The sequence below is a fragment of the Loxodonta africana genome, chromosome 25, assembly GCF_030014295.1.
Source record: "Loxodonta africana isolate mLoxAfr1 chromosome 25, mLoxAfr1.hap2, whole genome shotgun sequence".
NCBI classification, from domain to species: Eukaryota; Metazoa; Chordata; class Mammalia; order Proboscidea; family Elephantidae; genus Loxodonta; species Loxodonta africana.
The window spans coordinates 65,101,562-65,120,389 of NC_087366.1; the positions used below are offsets into that span (position 1 = coordinate 65,101,562).

An 18,828-nucleotide genomic window follows, 5' to 3' on the forward strand; every position below is an offset into this window, starting at 1 on the left:
TTTTTTTTTTTTTCATATTTTATTTTGATGTGTAGAATAGTTTGTCTCCTTTGTGGTTACCTTAATATTTACCCCTATTTTTCTAAACTTAAACCTAACTTTTATTTCTTTGTATTGGCTTGTTCTCTCCATATGAAAGATCTATGACTACAATTCTTAGTCCCTCTTTATTGTTTTAATGTTGTCTTCTTTTACATAATAACATTGCTGTTTCCCTGTTTTGAGCATTTTTTAATCTTGATTTATTTTTGTGATTTCCCTGTTTGGGTTGACATCTGATTTCTCTGTCCAGTGTTCTAGTCTTTGGTTGATACCTGATATTACTGATTTTCTATCCAAAGAACTCCCTTTAGTATTTCTTGTAGTTTTGGTTTGGTTTTTATGAATTCCCTAAACTTCTGTTTATCTGGAAATGTCCTAATTTTACCTTCATATCTGTGAGACAGTTTTGCTGGATATATGATTCTTGGCTGGCAATTTTTTTCCATCAATGCTTTATATAAGTCATCCCATTGCCCTCTTGCCTGCATGGTTTCTGCTGAATAAACCAAAAAAAAAAAAAAAAACCAAACCCATGCCCTCGAGTTGATTCTGACTCATAGCGACCCTATAGGACAGGGTAGAACTGCCCCATATGGTTTCCAAGGAGCACCTGGTGGATTTGAACTGCAGACCTTTTGGTTAGCAGCTGTAGCTCTTAACCACTATGCTACCAGGGTTTCCTTCTGCTGAGTAGTCTGAGCTTATTCTTATTGACTGCCCTTTGTAGGTGACTTTTCGTTTATCCCTAGCTGCTCTTAAAATTCTCTCTTTATCTTTGGTTTTGGCAAGTTTGATTATAATATGTCTTGGTGACTTTCTTTTAACATCTACATTATGTGGAGTTCGATGATCATCTTGGATAGATATCTTCTCATCTTTCAGATATCAGAGAAGTTTTCTGCCAACAAATCTTCAACAATTCTCTTCGTATTTTCTGTTATCCCTCCCTGTTCTGGTACTCCAATCGCTTGTAGGTTATTTCTTTTGATAGAGTCCCACATGATTCTTAAGGTTCTTCATTTTTTTTTAATTCTTTTATCTGAGTTTTCTTTAAATATATTAGTGCCAAGTGCTTTATCTTCAAGTTCAGAAATTCTGCCTTCCACTTGCTCAATTCTGCTTCTCTGACTTTCTATTGAGTTGTCTACTTCTATAATTTTATTGTTAATCTTCTGAATTTCTGATTGCTGTCTATGGATTTTTCCAGCTTATTAAATTTTTCATTATGTTCCTGAATAACCTTTTTAATTCCTTCAATTGCTTTATCTGTGTGTTCCTTGGCTTGTTCTGTGTATTGCCTGATTTCCTTCCTGCTGTCTTGAAGGGTTCTATATATTAATCTTTTGTATTCTGCCTCTGGTAATTCCAGGAAGGCACTTTCATCTAGAAGATCTCTTGATTCTTTTTTTTGAGAGCTTATTCAGGCAACCATGGTCTGTTTCTTTATGTGACTGGATGTTGACTGCTGTCTCTGAGCCATCTATAAGTTATCATATTAGTTTATGTTTGCTTACTGTACTGTAGCTTCTTGCTTTGTTTTGTTTTCACATGCCCAAATGGGCTGCTTAATTGAGCTAGCTTGATTATTTTCATCTTTGGAGCTCTGTTGTCCTGTCCCAGGTGGCTAGAGCTGTTATCAGGTATATCAGTCTACGAGTCCATTCACTTTTCTTGTGTGAATTCAGCTCAGGTGTCCAGGTAGCTGATCATCAAGGGTGTGGTACAGGTTCTGTCTCACAGTCTTAGAGGGGCAGGAGTGATTGGTGTAGGTACTGGTATCTATCTGGTTGCAGCAGGTGGTCATGCTCTGAACAAGGCAGGGGGCTGAGAATTGTCCCCCATGTGTCTCTGAGGAAAGTGTGTCCCTCTTCCCTACAGCGTACAGGTGGGTGGGTTCTGCAGACAGACCATGGGCACCTAATGGTTTTGGTTGTAAGGACTTGGAGGTCCCAGTTATCCTTGGACCCCTGCCACGGGTGGCTGGGTGACCTGAGTGGAGCTACCAGTCCTTAGGCCCCTGATGTGGGTAGGTGAGGACCCTGTTTAATAGCCTAAGTGGTGTCAAACATCAAACACCCACCTCTCCACGGGACAGCTGAAACAGTTGCACTCTGCCAACAAGGGCCTATTCTCCTGAAATAGGCCCACACAGGTCCATGCAGGGGGGAAAGGTACTCGAAGTGCATGAACCGTTTATGCCTGGACAGGAGCCACTTCAGTCCTGAGCTCCCCCGGTTAGTGGAGCTGGCAAATTATCTTTTCCCCCAACTGCAAATTTATTCCTTCTCCAAGGCGGGGAGGATGGATCTAGGCGCTCAACAGGGCCTATCTCAGGCCCAGGGAAATTAACAGCCACTGAAGCCGGCTTGGGGGCAGGGGTGCAGTAAAATATTTGCAAGTACTTAGCTTTTGCTGAGAGTGCTGTTCTTCTCTGGTTCCTGAGATGTGAGTAGGTTGTGTGGCTGGCTGCTTCTCCCTGCGGGAACTGCAGCCAAACACTAGTACCGGCCTGCTGCAGCTGCTCCCAGGAATGGTGCCTGAGGGCTCCTGGCAACTCAGGTCCAGTAACTCCTCTCCACTTTTGAACCGTCTCTTCTACCCGCTGCCGCTCAGTTCATTTTCTAACTTTGCCTTTGATGTTCAGGGATCCTAGCTTGTCACAAATATACTTGTTTCACTTGTTTTTTGGGGTCTTTATTGTAAGAGGGCTTGCTGGAAGCGTCTATGCCACCATCTTGGCCACTCCATTCCCACCTTTTGCCTATATTCTCTAGAGAAATATTTAATCTTCATCCTCTTTTTAAAAACCTTTAAAAACATTGCAAATCATAAAACATATGCAGAAAAGTGCACAAAACATAAATACAAAGTGTAATTATAGAGAAAACACCCATGTAACCACCACCCAGGGCAAGAGAGACAACTTGGCCATAACCTAGAAGTCCTCCATCCGCATGTTCCTTCCCAAGCACAACCCTCCAGAGGGAACCATTGCCTCAATTTATTGTAATAATCACTTCTTTGTTTTGCCTTTTATCACCCAGGTATGCATCCCTCAACACTAGTTCAGTGTGCTCTTTTTTGTTAACACTTGATATTGATGGAGCCGTATATCAACATTCTTTTGTGTCTTGCTTCTCTTACTCAACATTGTGAGGTTCGTCATATTGTTGCACGCACCTAGTTCATTCTTTTCCATTTCACTCTTATATAGTGTTGTTTTATGAGCATCCCACAGTTCATCCATTCTATTGTGGGTTGTTTCCAGCCGTTGGCTTGTATAAACAATGTTGCTGTGAACATCCTTGTACATGTGTCCTGATGTACCTAGGGCCAGGGGTGGAATTGCTGGGCCATAGAGTATGTGTATCTTTGACTTTATTCTTCATCCTCTGCTTTTATATTTGTGGGCATGACTTTCTCCAGTTTTTCTCTTCTAAAGAATTTTAACTTCTTTGCCTTTGATGCCGTTTTTCTAACTTTAAATCATGTCTGTCAATCCTCTTCTTGCGTTCCTGTAACACACTGATGGTTATGATTCCAAGTCCTGTACATCACCCTCCTGTAGTTAAGAATGGTTCTTCTAAGGAGGAGGGTTGTTTTCATTTATAACTCAAGTAGATGTATTTGGAATGTTTTGAGATTTCTTCTCTTCTGAAGTGTGCAAAACGGAAAGCATGCATTTGATTGATGGAGAGTCAGGGGTAGATCTCTCTGAGAGGCACTCTGGTTTGGGAACTAGGACTGAGGGCTTTTGAGTTAGGCCAGATTCACAAGGTGGCCATTTGTCCTCGGGCAAGTTACTTAAACTTCTCTGTCCCTTAGTTTTGAGGATAATAACTGCACCATAAGGTTGTTGTGCCCATTATATAAACAATCTGTAACTTCACATATAAGAGGTTTATCTTTTGACAGGGAGGAAGGGAAAAACCTGGCATTCAGAATGCCTTCAGGTATGCAGTGAGGGTACATACTGAATTTGTATTCAGTGTTGCTATTGAGCTTGAGCACTGCCTACCTCTCCTTGTGGGGAGGCTGGCCAGGGCAGCATGTCAGGGCTGCCTGTGGCCACACAACTCAGAGTGAAGTGAACTGGCCTATTTCAGAATCAAATCCACAATCCTGGCTTCAGGTTCTACTCAACTGAGAGTTCAGTGGCCAAAAATGACGTGACAAAGGGGAAAGTGAACGGGGTTGGAAATGCTGTTGATGTGAACAGGAAAGCACAAGGACACCACAGGAAACTCAGACTAACAAGCTGATCTAAATGGCATCCTCTCTTTGTGCAACTGATTGTACAGAACTGTTGGCTGGAACCAAAGCCATTTCTAATCATCAAAGAAACCATATTCTAACTTTCCTCATTCTGCAGGCTGTCCATATACTATTCTAGACTTTGTCACTTACATTTCTTGGTTTTAGGGGATAATTTTCCAAAGCCAGATACACTCAATCACAGGGGCAACACTTCAAGGCCAAGGGCTCATTACCTAACTAGGGAGCTGAGAAAAGTGTGCGTCATAGCCATGCTCTTCCCAAACCCGCCGTGAGCTTATTAATGTTCTCTTTCAACTTGTCTGCTATTCAACCCCACTGCAAAGACACTGGGCTTTGGGCTGAGTCCTTACTCCCATATAAAACTGTCTAAATCCAATCGGCTTCTGAGGAAGCAGTCTCTCCAGCCTGACACTATCTAACTGTAGGGCTAAATGCCGACTTCTTGCAGAGGCAACAATGCCTACTAGATTTTACATTTTCAGTTCCTGAGCCACTAATTATTTCACAGTCATACTGAATAAATCCTATCATGCTTCTTTTCAAGTAACTCTTGGACACTTGTGTTTGAGAGTATTGCAGAGATGGGAAAAGGTGGAAGAGAAATTAAAAACAGAAGGTAGTGCTGAATGATCGTTGACGATGTGGTATGACAGTATTTGCTAACTTCACGTCAACAACGGCAAGGCCAGATGGTCTTAGATTGTTGTTTCAGCAACACACGCTACCTGGTAACGCATCGCTAGAGGGAAAGGCTGGTTTGTATAATCACTTTCAGACCCTGACTTTTTAAGTGGGTAAGGCAATTAGCAGGAGAAAAAAAAAAAAATCTGTCCTTATCATCTTCATTAGAATTGATAACTTGGGCACAAAACCATGAGGGGAATCCGAGGTGGATGGAGTATCAGTTTGCAGAGGTGCTGATGCCAGCTCCCGGTACGAAACGTCACATTCTGTAAGTTCCTGTCAACTGGAAACCAGGGTTCTAAACTGCAGCAGTGGCAGCCTAACTAGGAGCTCAGAGCCACCGGAACTGCAGAAATGCAATGCTGAGTTTGTCCACCAGAATGTCAAAAACGTTCATGGCTAGCATTTTGGCGCTGACGTGACAATGGCAACAAGTAGGTAACTGGCATCAAAAAGTGAAGCACAGCTAGGGGAGAGCTTCATTAAGTGAGCACAAAGAATCAGCCAAATGTCTGAACCTTCTTCACTATCCCACGAAACCAGCGTTGCTGATACGGCAGCTTCACCTTTCATCTGCCTCCTCACTGGCCAGAACACATGTGACAAAGAGCTGGCTCTAAAGGCCAGCCAGCTACATGCTTCCTCACTAAAGGGGAAATGCATCTCACACAATGTAGCAGCACTGGGGGTGGCAATCAGGAAGTGGGAGGGTGGGCTTTTTTTGAGCAAAGGTGTTGGTTTGCTTAAGAGTTCAGGATACAGATTTGCAAATTACAGCCTTTTTAAACAGTGGCTGAAGCCACCTATGAAATAATCCCGTAATTTTCCTGTGTACCTGGAGGGAAATTCATGAATCTCTAACTCCTGGGAGCTGGAGATTTTCTTCCCATAGTGTGCTTGGTTCACTTTGAAAAGTCCCGGGACCAAGGGGCCAAGGCAACATTTATGTTTACAAACAAACGTACAAACATACTAATGTTTCTTAGATGATTCTAAGGTAGCTTCCATCCCTTTGAGAACCATAGCTCTAGTAGAAAGGAAACAGGGGTGAGTTAAGAGGTCTGAGAAGTTACTTAAACCTTCATGTCCGTTATCAAATATAAATATAGGCAGTTACCCCTGCCCTCCCTGCCTCGTGCGAAAAACAGCGGACAGTAACTATTTAATAAACACGAGCTATCACATGCCAGGCACTGTCCTAGGAGTTTTACATTATGAACCCCACAAACCCCATTTTTACAGGTGAAGAAACTGACTCGAAGGAGTTAAATGACTTGCCAAAGGTCAACATCTAGAAGGTTTGGGGTCAAACTAGGCAGTTCAGCTCTGAGATCAGGCTTTTAACCATTATATCAGAACATTGTAAAGAATGTAATAAAACATGTATGAGAAAGCATTTCACTTGGAAAAGCGAAAGGGCTCCAAGCAGCAGCTGAACTAGATTCTGGGGAGGACAGTCCGTGCCTAGATAGCACTTGCTGCACGGGAGCTGCTCATGACCTTGCTCACGGGGCTGGAAAATCTGTCCTTGCCTGTGTCCCTCAAATGCTGGCTTCTGGCCTACTGAAGTGCCACTGAAGTTACAGTGACTCCTTTGAGAACTGAAAGTAAAGGGAAGGGCCCTTAGACCAGGTGCCTCACGCCCAGGCAATGGATAAGTGTCACCTGAATTGAACGTCTTCCAGTCAAAGGCATTTTGAAATGTGCTATTCATATTGAATGAAATGGCTTGAATACAAATTATTTACAGTGTCAAAACAGGAAGGGGCAAGTGGCAAGTTAAGAAAATTAAAGAGAATTGGAGTGTAAGTGGAATATTAAGTCTCTGAAACTCCAAGAGCCTGGTTATCTACCCTCGAAATCCTTTTTCCTGGCTCAGCAGAGGGATGAGCTGTTGGGATGGAAGAAGCCTGTTCTTTAATAAGGCAGTGCCTCCCATTTGTGTCGTACACACTTGCTGTAGGCACCCTGATCTGAACAAACTGCTTGATATGCTCCGGTGACTCTTAAAGGCTGGATTTACATCATTCTGACAACCCTACACTTCAGAGCATTCACTCAAACATAGCTCAGAAATAAAACAGGTTTTTAAACCAAAAACTTTAGACAACTAAATGGTTATCTTATAAGAAGTTGAGCTTGTATTTCTGGCATCAGATCTAGTGAAGCACTGAACTCATCTCCTGCCCAACAAAACGCTGTGTCCCGCCAGCCTGTGACTTCCAACAAATATCTAAGGAGCTGACGCATAAGGCAGGTTTTCCATAATCCCCCCAAATTTAATGAGTAACTGGTTAATCCGTGATGTGGCAAAAGCCAAACCTAGGACAGAAAAGAATCTTCTATGAAGACCTTTGTGGGAAGCAGTGAGATCTACTTACTGGCAGCAAGGGGTCAGCTGGGGCCACGTCCGGCCCCTTGTAGAATTATGAAGCAGAAACACTTGCAGTTCATGGCTGTAAGGACATTGACTCAGTTTTTCCAGTACGACTTTCTCCCTGTCTCTCTTCTGGTGTGGATTTGTAAAACATTGCCCGTAGTCCCTAGCTGTGGAACTGATTCTTTCTGTGCTTTAAAGAACAGTGCAAAGGAATTTCACTCTGGATTAGGAAAATTAGGAAAGAAGTCATGAACACAGCAGTGTATCTGTTCGTGACAGGCTCTCAAAAACATCTGGCGAACTGACATGTGACTAAGATCAGGGCCGTAGGCTGATTTCAAGCTGGGGGTTAAAGCAACACACGCACACACTTAAGGTTCTCACCAGTTGTCCATATTGCAGTTGTTAAAAGAAATGGCTCCTACACAGTGTCCCAAGGGTCTTGGTGCAATTTTAAGCGATGAAGTCTAGGAGTGTGGGCGGAACTCCCCACAGGGGTAGCTACACATAGTTTTGATTCATCATCAGTTAAATGTGCAGCCCCAATGAAAAGAGATGCATTTTGGGGGATTATAGTCAACCCTCACAAAAGTAAATTAAGGGCCCACGTTGAGACACCCAAAGGAAACGCCAATACAGTGACCAGCAAGAGTGCTCAGAGTGTTCAAATGGGAAGCCTGGGCTGGAAATGTTTGTTCAGAGAAAGAGAGGCATCGCCCCACCCTCCACCATGAATCCAAGCCACCCTAAATGCTCAAGGTCTGACCAAGCGAGGATGTATTTTATTAAAACCTCTTTCAGCCCGAAACAGATCACATCTTTGGGAATAAACAAGTTTTAGTCAATGAGCAAGTAAAAGAGATTTTGTGGTTACTACTACAGTTCTTTGTGTAGACTGCTTCTAGTTGATGCAAAAAACTCAGAAAGGGACATCAGATGAGGTAAAAGGCTCTATTGTTCAGGATCAGCTCAAAGTCTGACACCGGAACAGGCAGGAATAATTATTATCTTGTTACATCTCACCTTTGGCAGCCACGAGTTTTCCAAGTGGGACGTTACACCTAGCAGAGTGTCGGCGCCCCAATTTCACTCAGTTGTGCTGCCAGGAGATGCACAGGGATACAAGCAACAAAAGCATCTGTTTTTTTCTTTTCTTTTTCAGGGACATCTTCCCTCTCTGGCTTTTCAAAGCAAGAGAGGCAGCATCACTGGCAGGTACTGGTTGTAAATAGCTTCCCACAGACCAACACACAAAAATCAAACACCAAACAGAAGCAGAGTTAGTAAACGTGCTGATAATGCTGTGGCATGCTTTATTCTGGGCACAGCAACTCTAGGGCTTCCCTTTACTTATTTTTCTCCTTGGGTACAACCACCGAGAATCTATGTTTAAATTGTCTTTTGCAGGCCTGGTTCTTACAAGCTTATAAGAGCCAAAGGAACTGAAGAGCTTTCATTAACAATACATTTAAAAATTATGACCAAAAGAAGAAGTCAAGTCTATGCAGCCCTTGAGGATATGGATAAAACAAATCAAGCTTCGTGACTGGGAAGGGACTCCCCTCCAAACACACAGCATGCAGAAAATACAGGGAGCTTACTTCCACGAGGTTACAAAGGGGAAAAGTGGAAAACAACGGTTCATTTCAAGATGATCGATACATAACTGCTAAGGGGAGGGGTCCTCACAATACTATGCACATGATTAACTTAGGAGTCAGTCTGTACACTCTCTATATTTTATATTTAGAGAAAATTTGATGATTTTTTTGGTTCAGGGCCATCTGAGAAGGCCATTACTTTTTATGTGCATTAGAGAACCCAAGAAATCGAGTCGAGAAAGATGAGCGTTCTTTTTCAGGCTCTGGATTTTCAGTTTAGAGTTACCTTCTTTTAAAAACAAAACAAACACAACGGTCAGAATCATTACTTTTTCTTACAATCTGATGACTTACGCTACATAACTGTACCTGATTTTGAACCCCTGCTTCGGTGTATGACTACTGATTTTATAAATATCTTCCTTTACTAAAAATTGGTGAAAATCTTAGCTTCCTGTAGGAAGTGATGCTGGGCAGGTAACTGCTTGGTAAAAATATGGGGGTTTTAAATCTCACACGGAATAGAAAGGAACACTTACATTTGGGGGAAAATAGATGAACAAAGCTTTCCACTGTTGTTCACATTTCTTCAAAGAGACGGTATCTATCACTGGTTTTAAAATAAAAATGAGAATTCAAGAGACTATATCTTTATACTGAACCAGCACGAAAGTACTTATCTGAACACCACCTTCTTATGTAATACTTAAAAAAAATGCAAAAACCACAAAAGTGTAGTGAGAAGATTCTATATTTCCAGTAACACGACACTAGGTTGAGGCAGAACAGATCCAGGGACTTCAGCAGAGGGTGTTCACATGGGCCTAGTGCTGTGGCTGTAGCTATTTTCCGGTGTGCACAGGAAGCTGCGGAGCGACAAGAGACACAGATCTGGTCTTTTTGCCCCCACGAGCTGGGATCGTAGAGAAGACTTGTAATTTAAAAAGACAAGACTATTCATTCAAGCTATCAGAGAGTGATAAGATTTTACTTTAGGAACGTAGACACAGCACTCATCCTGAGGATGCTGCAGGTGCAATGTGGTGGTAGACTCAGTCTAGGAGAATTTCCAAGGTAGACTCAGTCTAGGAGAATTTCCAAGTTGAAAGAATTTTCTCTAAAAATAAAAAGATGGTAGCTTTCTTCAAGACCACAGTACGGAGTCACTTGGAGTTGTGTTTGTCATTTTGTTGTAGTGGACCACTAAGTGTTAACTCACTCCCGTTAGCATCTAGAGCTCTGTGGACTGTTCAGGACTACTGAAGTCTTCTTGGGATATTCTGTGGAAGTACGTACATATCTTCCTCATGGAGCTGGGAGTAATGGCGACCTAGAAGAGGAAAGTTTAGATTTCAGGGATTTCTGAAGAAAAATATCAGCTGTTACCTCAGCAAGTTATCAGTAAAGGGTATTTTAAGTTAGGATGCCTAGTAATTTGATTATTTAGCCAGCTTTTAGTCTCAAATATCTTAATGGCAATGTCTCTTTTGGCTGGATTTGTACTGAATATAGTAGAAAATTAACAGACAGCATGGAAGGAAGGCATAGATTTTTCATGTGAACAAAAAATATTTTCAAGCTAAGCCTCCCAATCGGAACCAAAGAAGTTACAATCACCGTCCTCTTTGAAATAAATGAATAAATCAGTTTCCCGAATTTACAAATAACAGGAATTCAAATGGTGGCTATTACCCACTTACGAAGAAGTCTATATCATCATCATATACGTAAAAAAAAAAAAAATTCTCTAAAGAAACTTTAGCTTCAAAGATACAAATCATGAAACCAGGAATATCTTAGACTGGCACACTACTTTTTTAAAGTCTCTAAGATTTAAGAAGTAACTTTTCATTGAAATTGCTTTTCTGTAACACATAATGAGACCAGTTATCCTGAAAAAATGCAGATTTAGGCTAGGGACAAAGAGCAGATATGCCATAATTTTGAGAGAAGAAAGGAAAGACTCCTTACAGCTCCCCCGTGTCTGGCTTCATTTTCTGTAGATTATGAGGTGTAGTCCTTAAAATATTCTCTAGTTTATTTTTCCTAAGCTTACAGGACAGACTTCATGATAAAAGGTGGGGGATATGAACACGTACTAAACTAGAACTGGCCTAGGGTTATCTAGCTTCTGTCCTCAAAAGGGCCGATACGCTCATCATGATTCCTGGACTGGATTTCGATCACCTTCCCCTCTTCTACTCAACACAGAACAGGAGCTTCAAGGCTGAACTACAGCAGCAATGACCTTAACCTGTTTCCTAACCTGCAAACTGATTACCCCTTAAATCACTTTGTCTGTATCTAAGTTTCACTTTATTTTAAATAATCATAAACTGTAATTACGAACTGGAAATCTACTTATGCATGTTGGCACTTTGCCCACGAACAACGGCTTTATCCATAAAAAGGGAATGGCATAGTGTTTAACAAAGGGGAGGGGAGGTGTTTCTGAATTATATCCTGGAGAACGAGGAAGGCTTTGGAAAACTGGGCAACAGGGCTGAGGGGTGTGAGCCTTGGCAGGAGGGGCTTTAAGGGGAGTAAGTAGTTGCCAGACCAACCTCAGAACACCCAGTCACACTGAACTTCCGATCAACAATAAATAACATCGAGTATAAAAGACTTTCAGTGTGAGCTCGTCCCATGCAACATCTATCCTGTGTTTTTATGTGCTAAATCTGGCAACCCTAGGGGTGAAGAGATTCACTTTTTTTTTTAAAGATTCAGCTTTCTGAGAAGAGATCCGTGTCTGGCCCCTTCTAGCTAAGGCGTGTACCTTCCCGCCAACCACCTTCAAGTCAGGGACTCTTTCTACCACTGCTGACTTACCGCGCCTGGCGACAGCTTTCCACTCTGTCTCCTGGAACTGGGGGTCTGGGATGATGGGCTTCGTGGAGATGAACTCTCAGCCTTCCACTTGGCTGCCATGGTCAATAGCCAGTTCTTGTTCTCTGGGGAGCTGTTCTCTTTGCCGATGACTTCAGACCCTTCTCCACAAGATCGCAAAGGAAGAGGCAGGGCTCCACAGGCTTCTGAAGCATAAGGACTGGCAGGAGAAGGGGGCTCAGAGACACTCATGCTAGCTCCTTTAATCCTGCTTGATTTGGTAAGGCCTTCAGAATTCTTACCAAGGTCTTCCTGGTTACCAGCAAGGCAGCACAGATCCAAATGGAGCTTTTCAACTCTGCCATCAAGCTCGGTCACACAACTGCAACTCTTCACACACTTTTGTTTCACACTCTCCAGACAGCTTGAGTCTAGCCTCCTCTTAACTCTGTTTCTAGACTCAGAGCAAGCCACTGCTTGGGATGATTTCTGGCTCACGGGAATGAGGGCTTTTCTTGGAGACAGGATCTTGGTCTCAGAAGCAGGTGGAGTGATGGGTGGTGACGAGGAAGGTGTTTGGGTCATCCAGTTTCTAATTGACATCTTGAGAGAAGACCGTGGCTTGGGAGAGACTGAGGAGACGGAGGCTCTTCTGCTGACAGGAGACTGGGCCTTGGCAGGGGGGGTTTCCGCAGAGAAGGTGGCAGTATTAGAAGGCAGTGGGAGGTCTCCAGTACAGCTCGGAGCACAGGCTGCTGACGATGGGGAGGAGATGGGTGAGCTGCTCTTCACCCTGGGGGCTTTGGCTGGAGTGCCCTGGCTACTTGTTACTGTTACTGAAAAAGAAGAGAGGGTGGGGTCATGAAAATCAGAAATGAAAGCCATAAAGGGGAAAAAAATCCCTGAATTCTTACCAAAGAAGATTACAGCTAACTTAATTTAATCATCCAGGGGTTGATTTGCCAGAGAGCAGATTATATAAATCATTGAATTCTTACCCCACCTCTTCCCCACTGCCAGCCTCCCCACCACGTTGGTGTAAAATATTTATGTGTAAAAACTTTGAAAATACACAAAAATACCAAGAAGAAAAATGTAAAAGGCACACAGGTACAAGTACTTTCAGCATTTTTTCTGTACTTGTACATGTGACATACATTACACGTCTTACGAGTCTTCTACACGAAAATGAGATCATAACGTAGGTACGACTTAATCTGCTAATAATCTGCTTCTTAATGTATCGTGAGTAGCTCCCCACATTAGTACAGATTTACGGTGTTACTTTTCTCAAGCTTCTTCTACACAAAAATGAGATCATAATCTACATACTACTTAATAATCTGCTTCTTAATGTATTGTATTTCTCCACTTAGTACAGGTTTACAGTGTTATTTTTAACAGTTAGGAAATGTTCTAATATTTTAGAATATAGGTGTTCCATAAGGTATTTAACAAACCATCAATAGATTATAACAATAAGACATTTAGGCTATTTATGATATTTTGATTTCATAAGCAATGCTGCCATCAACATTTCTGTATGTACAGTCACATGCCAAATAACGTCCCTTTGGGCAATGTATGAGTGCATATGCGTCTGTGGTCCTGTAAGGTTATTAGAGTTCAGAAATCCCGGTAGAACGGGACTTCATGGACATAACCAGACATAGTGAACACAACAGCTTCCCGCACACAGCACTTACATCTCATGTCTCTTGTATACAAAGTGATTGTGCTGCCAGGTGTACTTAACTGAAAATTTTAGTATAATAGGCTTTATAGCAATCGTTCTTAAGTATGAGTTGTCTGTGAAGTCAGGTGTTCATAACCTGGGGACTGCCTGTAATATGGTGCTCATATAACATCCAAATCACATAACGTCCTATGTCACAGACTGTGTAGTGAACGTTCAGTGACGTGCAACTACTGAGGACCAGTACCAGGGCAGAGGGCATTGCACTGAGGCTCTCCAACAGAAACGCACAGGTTTGAAACCTGGCCAATCACTCACTACGTGACTTGGGCACAGCCCTTCACCTCTTCTGCCTCAGTTGCCAGGTCTTTTAAGTAGAGAGAGTTTTTATCTCCATAAGAATTCTACCGACTACTTGTTAAGGTTATCTGGTTACACATGGCTTCTCACATCAATTTACAGATTGCTACTATTTTCCACAAGCAAAAGAACATTTCAGAATCTCAAGTGCTTGCTCCTGGTAAAGCAAATCAAACTCGGTGGACAGGACTCTTCTCTATGTGTCCTGTTCCTTTGTTTACAGGCTTTGGCAAGTACTCTGAGCAAAATCTTGATGTCACAGATAACCCACTGCCAAGTCAACTCCAACTCATAGTGAACCCACAGGGTTTCTGAGGCTGTAAATTTCTACGGAAGCAGACTGCCACAAATAGCACTCTATTTTCTCAATTTCCTTCTGAGCTTTCTGGATTTTTGAAACAACATCCCTGTGGTCAAATAACAGGGAAGGGCATCTATTTGTCAGTCACTGTCTTTGACTGGTGACTATATTTAATTCAGTTTAATTATTAAATTGCATTCATATGCAACTGGATTTAGGATGAGCTGATATAAAAATATGACCGTTCTTTTAGCTGGAATAGAGATTTGCAAGTAGTAATTTCAGTCAATTACCTGGTACCATGAGGCTTTTCATTACTCAAGCAGCCTTGCTTTGAAACACAGTACTTCTACAAGCTGACTTTTTGCCTAAACATTTCTCATAAAGCCTGTGTTGTAGAATTGGCCAAAGTAACAATGCTCCTTCAATAAAGATCATTACTGGAAAGCCACATTTTGCATTAAGTTTTCATAATACGTGATAGAAAGGAGTTAATAACAGTGGCCTGTCCATAGGCCCACATGCTCAAGTTCTAGAGATGTTTCTCTCCTAGGTGCAGGCTGTCTGTCACTCACGGCTACCACTGTCGTATTCTCCACTTAAATGGGTCAAAGAGCACATTTAGCGCAGAAAGTCCTAAAATAGTAGATGTCTTGCAATACACAGATCCTAAGGCAGGATCAGGGGAGGAGGAGGAGCTGGGCCAAGGACAAATCGGATGCATACGCCTCAGCTATCACGTGCAGGAAAGGTCAGCAGGAAATCTGACAATGTTGGAAAGCTGCAGCATTTCTTCCCCTTTCAGGGTGTTCTGGTGGAGGAGGGAACGGCCCATGGACGTCAAAGAGAAGATTTTGTTAACTTCAAAGTATGGGTTTTGCAATGTGCAGATTCTAAGTTTGTTAACTTTGAAAGTTATCAAAGCTTTGGGTTACATTAAAAAACAAAATTTTTAAAAAGTAATTAATTATAAAAGTAATATAAACTCACGATGAACAATTCAAACAGTACAGAGGGGAATATGGTGAAAAGTAAAAACTCTTTTCAACCCTCTTATGTTCCTCGCATCCTACAATTTTCCACATACCTAGAAGCATAAATGTGTATTATACTTTGGAAAAACACCAATTATATATACACATAAAAAACATACATAAACATACATACATACATATATAAAATTTCTTTCCTCTTAATAGTTTATCTTTCTCTCTTTTTATTTCTTCACATATGTACATATATAAATGCAGGGCCTTGTTTTTAACATGGCATCATATGTCACTATATCGGTCTATAAATTTAAATGTGACATTCCCTTCAGTACTTCGCCTCCTGAAGTCACTCAGCCCTTACTGACCCTGAACAGTGTGAGACCTGACCTGGTAGCACAGACGCGGCTACTGCCTGGGAGGCTTCCTGAAGTCAGTTTCCTCTGAGGAATCACAGAGAGCTTATTACAGTCGTCATTTTGGGGCTTCTTTCTACAGTAGAGTTTGCTGTCTGTCCTCACACTGCCTTCTCAGTCTCACCACTTACTCTGCTGCTTTGGGATCCTGGTACGGGAGACTGCTCACTGCTTCCTCAACAAGCCATGCACTGTCACATTTCTGCCCTTGTTCCTGTGGTTTTTCCTGCCAAGTCTGCCCCTTCTTTGCCAGGCAAAAATTCTCCCACGTTTCCAGGCTCTGACGGCAACGTTCCCTCCATTGTGAAGCAATCACGAACTTTTTTCTTTCCTCCTCTCCCAGAGGGAGGGGGTTCTCCGAGCCCTCTGTTTACGCAGCCAGCTGAAATGTTTTCTGTATCTGCCTCCTGGACTAGACAGTGCACTCCTAAAGGATATGGGCGATGATTTACTCATCTTTAGACTCAGATCCCTGTAGTGCCTCACGAGGAATTATTAAACAACGTTTGTTAAATTTCATTACTGCTGAGAAGGATAAGGGTGGGCTCTAGGCATAAGAAAGCAGACTTTATAGTTATCCTGACAACCTGTGAGACTGCGGCAAGCCGCTTAGAACAGGTAAGGTTTCCTTCTCTTTAAGATAAGGAGAATCACCTCTGTCATTCAGTAATGCCTAGACCAAAGGTTCTCTCAATTCTGGCCACATACCAGACTTACCTGGAGCTTTATAAAAACACAGGTGCTCGGTGCCCACCCCAGACCTAGTGAATCAACCTCTGGGGACACCTAAACTTTTCAAAGCTCCACCAGGTTCTGATGCATAGCCAGGGTTGAGAACCATTGGCCTCAACGGTGTCATGAAATCTCCGGCTGAGATGCAGTGAAAGAATAGTAAGGGACAGTGTAGGTGCTGGCTGTGAAGCAGGGCCGGGGAAGCAGGGCTGTGCCTTGGCACTTACAGCCTTCCAGCTGGTGCGCTAAAAGGGCCAGAAGAGAAATTCTGCACCCCAGGACATCGGTGAAGGGTTGGGGTACAATGAGAAGCTTGGGAAAGCAGAGGGGCATAATTTTTAAAACGGCAGTGTGGCTAGCTGCAGCCAATCTGTTGCTGGAAGCTGGCTTAGAGGGTTGGATGGCTAGTGTGTAGCCCCCAGCACTCACGTCAGGCTGCTGCTCTGTGATGCTCTTCTGAGTAACTCCAGCATCAACCAAAAATGGAGAAATCTAGGCATAACTCCAGGTCTGGTGTTCACTGGAACTTTGCTGTATTAGGTTCTCTGGGAGTCAGTACTCCTGAGTGGTTCCTAGCCTGTGTTCTAGAAACAGACTGCAAGGGTTAGGGTCTAGGGTTTAGGGCTAGGGTTAGGCTTTAGAGTTAGGGCTAGGGTTTGGCTCTATCACCACTTCACAGTTGTGTGACCTTTGGCAAGTCTAACCTCCCTGAGGTTCAGGTTCAATTATTTTGGTAATTAAATGAGATAATCCAGGCCCTGGGTGGTGCCAGTGATTAATACGCTTGGCCACTAACTGAAAAGTTGGAGGTTTGAGTTCACCCAGAGAGGCCTGGCAATCTACTTCCGAAAAATCAGCCATTGAAAACCCTACGGGGCACAGTTCTACTCTGACATACACATGGGATCACCGCGAGTGGGATCGACTCAATGGCAACTGGTTTTTTTTAGAACAATAGTTGTAGTACTCAGTATTGGCTAAATGTTGTTGTTACTATGGTCCACATTTGGTCACCATGTGTCACTTTTTTCGTGACTTAGTTTTCAAAACTAAGAAGAGTTGCTGTATTAAAAATACCCAGTTAAAAGCATCATGCTTTTTTATGCAAATCTTAAAATGGTTATAGCCACTAACACAAGAATTGCACCTCTGGGAATCTATTTTAATGGTACAGGGACCTAACTTTCAACAAAATATTGGAAACAAAATGTCCAAATACAAGAGAATAGCTGGGTAAACTCAGTGGAATATTTTAAATGGTGTTATAAAAACAAAACATAGAAAATGCTTAGAATACATCATGTTCCATGAAAAAAACCCAAGAAATCAAAATACAGTATAACTATGGCTCTGTTAAAAAGAATCTCTATGCATAAATGAGGAAAGTCTCAAAAAATAACTGTAAATGTTAATGAAAATTAAGTGGTGGGAATATTGATGATTTTTTCCTCATTATATGATTATTTTCTTTTATATTTCTTAAACTTAGGGTTTTTTTTTTTTTTTTTTTTTCTACAAGACAGAGGAGCACTGCCTCCATAGGATTTCCAAGGAGCAGCTGGTGGATTTGAACTGCTGACATTTTAGTTAGCAGCCGTAGCTCGCCATAGCTCTTAGCCACTGTGCCACCAGGGTTCCAGGGAGAGAAAACTACATATAAAAAGAAGGCAGCAGAAAGACTTCCCATGCTCATGGATAAAAAGATCTAACATTGTTAAGATGGCAACACTCCAAAAATTGATCTAAAGATTTAACACAATCCCTATCAAAATTTCGTCTGGCTATTTTGCAGACATTGACAAGCTGATCCTAAAGTTAGCATAGAAATGCAAGGGACCCATAATAGACAAAACAATCTTGGAAAAGAAGAACAAAGTCAGAGGACTCATATTTCCTGACTTGAAAACTGACTACTAAGTGACAGTAATCAGGACCATGTGGTACTGATGTATGAATAAACATTTATACCAAGAGAGGAGAGTTCAGAGTCTAGAAATAAACCCTCAAATTTATGGTCGGTTGATTCTAACAAGGGTGCCAAGAGAATTCAATGGGGTAAGAAATGGTCTCTTCAACAAACAGCACTGGGAAACCTGGATATGCCTATGTAAAAGAGTGAATTTGGATTCCCACCTCACACCATATACAAAAATAAACTCAAGATGGATCACAGTCCTTAAACCATAAAACTCTTAGAAGAAAACAGGAATACACCTCTGTGATCTTGGGTCAGGCAATGGTTTCCTAGATATGACATTAAATGCACAATGATAATAGAAAAAGCTGATAAACTGGACTTCATTAAAATTAAACTTTTGTGTATCAAAAAACATCAGAGAGTGAAAAGACAACACAGTGGGAGAAAATATTTGCAAATCATATATATATATGTATACACACACACACATATATATATGGCACAAACTCATACCCTAAAATATATAAAGAATCCCTAGAACTCAACAATAAAAAAGACAACCCAATTAAAAAACAGGCCAAGAATTTAAATAGATTTTTCTC

The 18,828-nt window shown here is 41.9% G+C and overlaps 1 protein-coding gene across 2 annotated transcripts in view; it reads right to left on the minus strand.

Moving 5' to 3' along the window:
- Positions 1-9,720: 9,720 nt before the first annotated feature.
- Positions 9,721-18,828, minus strand: part of DTL (denticleless E3 ubiquitin protein ligase homolog) — a 43,115-nt gene continuing 34,007 nt past the window's right edge. For both annotated transcript variants that reach the window (XM_003422428.3, XM_064276936.1), the window contains 2 exons: positions 11,818-12,650; positions 9,721-10,315 (listed from right to left, as the gene is read on the minus strand). In XM_003422428.3, the coding sequence (XP_003422476.3) occupies positions 10,217-10,315; positions 11,818-12,650 (932 nt within the window). In that variant the 3' untranslated portion in view covers positions 9,721-10,216. The remainder of the gene's footprint in view (positions 10,316-11,817; positions 12,651-18,828) is intronic.